The 4,481-nt window shown below is 55.1% G+C and overlaps 1 protein-coding gene across 1 annotated transcript in view; it reads left to right on the top strand.

The window, feature by feature from the left end:
• The window catches only part of CAD (carbamoyl-phosphate synthetase 2, aspartate transcarbamylase, and dihydroorotase), a 37,576-nt gene that overhangs the window by 16,524 nt on the left and 16,571 nt on the right, over window positions 1-4,481 (top strand). Inside the window, 7 exon segments of the mRNA XM_018574923.1 lie at window positions 128-352; window positions 1,472-1,654; window positions 1,908-2,126; window positions 2,936-3,103; window positions 3,250-3,432; window positions 3,904-4,008; window positions 4,100-4,339. Of these exon segments, the coding sequence (XP_018430425.1) occupies window positions 128-352; window positions 1,472-1,654; window positions 1,908-2,126; window positions 2,936-3,103; window positions 3,250-3,432; window positions 3,904-4,008; window positions 4,100-4,339 (1,323 nt within the window).

Below are 4,481 nucleotides of genomic sequence, written 5' to 3'. Positions count from 1 at the left end.
CCCCACCCCCCCCCCCCCCTCCCCCCTTAGGTCTGCTGGGACACAGAAGACGGTGGCGGTTCTGGGTATATCAAGCAGCATGGAGGGTGACCTTGGCATGACTCTCCCCATTCTCTCCTCCTCCCAGGTGGTGATGGACATCTATGAGTTGGAGAACCCCGAGGGGATTATCCTGTCCATGGGGGGCCAGCTACCCAACAACATAGCCATGTCCCTGCACCGCCAGCAGTGCCGCGTCCTGGGCACCTCGCCCGATTCCATCGACTCCGCCGAAAACCGCTTCAAGTTCTCCCGCCTGCTGGACACCATCGGGATCAGCCAACCGCAGTGGAAGGAGCTGTCTGATATGAAGGTATGCTGGGTCTGCTCTGCCCCCCTGAGGGATAAGGGGGGACTCTGGGTCTGCTCTGCCTCCCTGAGGGATAAGGGGGTACTCTGGGTCTGCTCTGCCTGAGGGATAAGGGAGTTCTCTGGGTCTTGCCTGCCTGAGGGATAAGGGGGGACTCTGGGTCTGCTCTGCCTGAGGGATAAGGGAGTACTCTGGGTCTGCTCTGCCTGAGGGATAAGGGGGGACTCTGGGTCTGCTCTGCCTCCCTGAGGGATAAGGGGGGACTCTGGGTCTGCTCTGCCTCCCTGAGGGATAAGGGGGGACTCTGGGTCTGCTCTGCCTCCCTGAGGGATAAGGGGGTACTCTGGGTCTGCTCTGCCTCCCTGAGGGATAAGGGGGTACTCTGGGTCTGCTCTGCCTCCCTGAGGAATAAGGGGGGACTCTGGGTCTGCCTGCCTCTGGGATAAGGGGGGACTATGGGACTGCTCTACATTCTTCTGGGATAAGGGGATGGTTCTGCTCGGCCCGCCTCTGAGATAACGGAATACTATAAAAGGGGAGTCCAGCGTGTTGTCGGTGTCATTGTTTAATCCTAAAGCAGTTTGCGACTCTCGCAATTTTGTTTCCTAGTTCTATGACATGTAGGGATTTGTAGAATTGCCCCGACCTATAGATATCCCCCGCACAGGGAGGGCGTTGTTTTCAGGGAGCCGAGACTCCTAGGCTTGTATCTTAAGGTGGGAACAGTAGAGCACGGCCATTGTGTGGTGCTGCTGCAGAGGAGGAAGCCGGTTCTGTCTATGTAATGAGCAGATATAACATCCAAAGCTCTGCATTGAATTGGGGGGGGTTCACTTTCACACACCGACATTCTTCCTATCTAGCTGGTCCTGAAAAGATTGAACGTTCTCTGAGATGAAAGCTGGATGAGGGGAGAGTAGAAGGAGGTGTGACCTTCAGAGCAGCGAGCATTATATCAGAGAAGAGTACAGGACACGATGACGATGATGATGACGATATGACACATACTGCAGGCCTGGTGTGATGGGAGGAGTTCAGAGGGTCTCTCAGGATGTGGTCCCCTCGCTGTCCCCTCTTCTCGCTGGCCGCTCTCACGTGCCTTTCTCTCCTTCTCCTCTCCAGTCCGCTCTGCAGTTCTGTAACTCGGTGGGGTTCCCCTGCGTGGTGCGCCCGTCCTACGTTCTGAGCGGGGCGGCGATGAACGTGGCCCATTTAGACGAAGATCTAGAGAAGGTTCTCAGCAATGCCGTGGCCGTGTCCAAGGAACATCCCGTGGTCATCTCCAAGTTCATCCAGGAAGCCAAGGTCAGTCCATGCTTTTCTTGGATTAAATGTCCTCCGAGCAGGAAGTGGTGGAGGATTGGAGCTCAGAAAGTCTGGTTGTCAGGGGGGAGGGGCGGGGGCGACTACCTGTCATGACCAGCTCAGTCCTGTGTTTTTATTGGGGTGTCTGCAGAATCAATCATCTGTATGTTTTGTACCGGCCCCTATTCTCTCATGTTTGGGGAAAATCTCTGTAGTGTGCTGATGCCGTGTATGCGGTTCTCCCCCCCCCCAGGAGATAGACGTGGATGCCGTGGCCTGTGACGGAGTGGTTGTGGCGATCGCCATCTGTGAGCACGTCGAGAACGCCGGAGTCCATTCTGGAGATGCCACACTGGTCACCCCTCCCCAGGACATCACCCCGAAAACCCTGGAGAGGATCAAAGCCATTGTCCATGCGGTGGGGCTGGGGCTCCAGGTGACTGGACCCTTCAACCTGCAGCTCATTGCCAAGGTAAGGGAGCAGATCCGTCTGTGAGCCATCACACGGCTTACAATCCGGTTGGCCCGTCTGCTCGTTAATGTTCCCAAGTGACCGGTCAGCAGAAGGCCTAGTCTCAGTCTTCCGGTCTGGAGTGGTCTCTCTGCTCGTTAATGTTCCCAAGTCACCCGTCCCATCAAGAAGAAGGCCTAGTCTCGAAAGGTCAGTCTTCCGGTCTGGAGTGGTCTCTCTCCTCGATGTTCCTTAGTCACCCGTCACATCAAGAAGAAGGCCTAGTCTGTCTTCCTGTCTGGAGTGGTCTCTCTGCTCGTTAATGTTCCCAAGTCACCCGTCCCATCAAGAAGAAGGCCTAGTCTCGAAAGGTCTGTCTTCCTGTCTGGAGTGGTCTCTCTGCAGCTCCGATCTGTCCTTTCCCGGTCTGGTGTAGAGGAGGTTGGTGCTTTAGTAGGGAAGCTCAAGGAGACGTGGAGACAGAAGATGGATTTCTGGGTTTATGACCTTCTATCACCAACGTGGTTTCAGTGGAAAGAATGCCCCCGTTACAGTTGCAGTCCAATTACAACCCTTACAGATAGTAAAACCATTTACCTCATGCCCCTGGTAGTGCCAAATTGTGTAGGACCCGGAAATGTGCAGCCACCATCAATCGGGTGCTCAAGGAACCCCTAGCGTCTTCTGGTGGAGAAGGAACCCCTAGCGTCTTCTGGTGGAGCCCTAGGTATCCGTGGAAGCTTGGTTGAGAAATACTTTGTACCTGCGTTGTCCTCGTTGTTTGTCACCTTGGACTCCTCCCATCTTCTCCTCCCTTTATATCTCCGCAGGATGATCAGCTGAAAGTGATCGAGTGCAACGTGCGAGTCTCCCGCTCCTTCCCCTTCGTCTCCAAGACTTTGGGGGTGGACATGGTGGCTCTGGCCACACAGGTGATCATGGGAGAGGAGGTGGAGCCAATCGGACTGATGACGGGAATGGGAATTGTGGGCGTGAAGGTAAGTACGGCCTTCTGGCCTCAATTTTGTTGTCAATCCTACAGCATGTAAAGTAGACGTTGGGACTCCCTCGAATTTGGCAAGGAAGCTCAGGTTTGGGCTGTTTTTTGCCAGCCATTGGTGACACGTCTCCATCTTCATCCCAGGTGCCTCAGTTTTCCTTCTCTCGTCTGGCTGGGGCAGATGTGGTCCTCGGGGTGGAGATGACCAGCACAGGGGAGGTAGCCTGCTTTGGGGAGAACCGCTATGAAGCTTACCTGAAGGCCATGCTGAGTACCGGCTTCAAGATTCCCCAGAACAACATCCTGCTGACCATCGGCAGCTACAAGGTGAGAGGCCAGGAGGGCGGCTTCCTCACTGAGGGGGGGTTACTGCTCAGATGGTGACGTCTCCGAATTCAGAGAGGTTCTGGTCCGGCCGGTAAGCCTCTTCCAAAGGGTGAGGGCAATTCTGGTGCTGGCTGAAGATCAGAACATCATAATTGGTCTTCTGGTTCATCATTCTGTAGGAGTCTCTTCTTCAGGGTTGGTTACCTTCCCCCATTATAATCTAAGTGATGGGAACGGCCCAAAGCCGAAATCCGTGCTGACCTCTAATCCTCTCTGTGGTGCCGCCTCCGAGCTCCTGCGGTGACATCACACACTCGGTCAGACCTCCGTATTGGCTCTGAATGGATGAGGTGACGGGGTCTCCAAGTCTTGCTGTGTGAATGACATTTACCCAGAATGCTCCTCTTCTTCTGGGGATACTTTATCTTAGAGATACATTACTTGTATTTTGTACGTCTTCCTCTCATACAGAATAAGAGCGAGCTGCTGCCCACCGTGCGGACCCTGGAGAGCCTCGGGTACAGCCTGTACGCCAGCCTTGGCACAGCCGACTTCTACACGGAACACGGAATCAAGGTGATCGCATGTCTGTGGCGTGTCGCGGTCTCGTTTTCACCGTGGTGACGCCTCCAGCGATAACTCCCGCCTCCATTTGGTGTTTTTGCAGATCAAGGCCATGGATTGGGTCTTTGAAGATCCGGACAGCGACGGTCCCATGAAGCAGAGGAGCATCATGGACCATCTGTCCGAGAACCACTTCGATCTGGTCATCAACCTGTCCATGAGGAACGCCGGCGGTCGCAGGCTTTCCTCCTTCGTCACCAGCGGCTACCGCACTCGCCGCCTGGCCGTGGACTACTCCGTTCCCCTAATCATCGACATCAAGTGCACCAAACTGTTTGTGGAGGTGAGGAGTGCGGGGGAGGAATTGAGGGGACGGTGGTTGCTTGGTCCTCTGCTGGAGGTGGATGACGCCGGCTGTAAAACAATTGTCGCTGTGCAGAAAACTTTAGTAGAGGAGTATAGGGGAGGGGGCGGAGGGAGTATAG

The sequence above is a fragment of the Nanorana parkeri genome, unplaced genomic scaffold (assembly GCF_000935625.1).
Source record: "Nanorana parkeri isolate BGI_ZX_2015 unplaced genomic scaffold, ASM93562v1 scaffold3370, whole genome shotgun sequence".
In the NCBI taxonomy this organism is placed as follows: Eukaryota; Metazoa; Chordata; class Amphibia; order Anura; family Dicroglossidae; genus Nanorana; species Nanorana parkeri.
The sequence above is the reverse complement of the archived record's forward strand: the minus strand, read 5'-3'. Positions and strand labels throughout refer to the sequence as shown.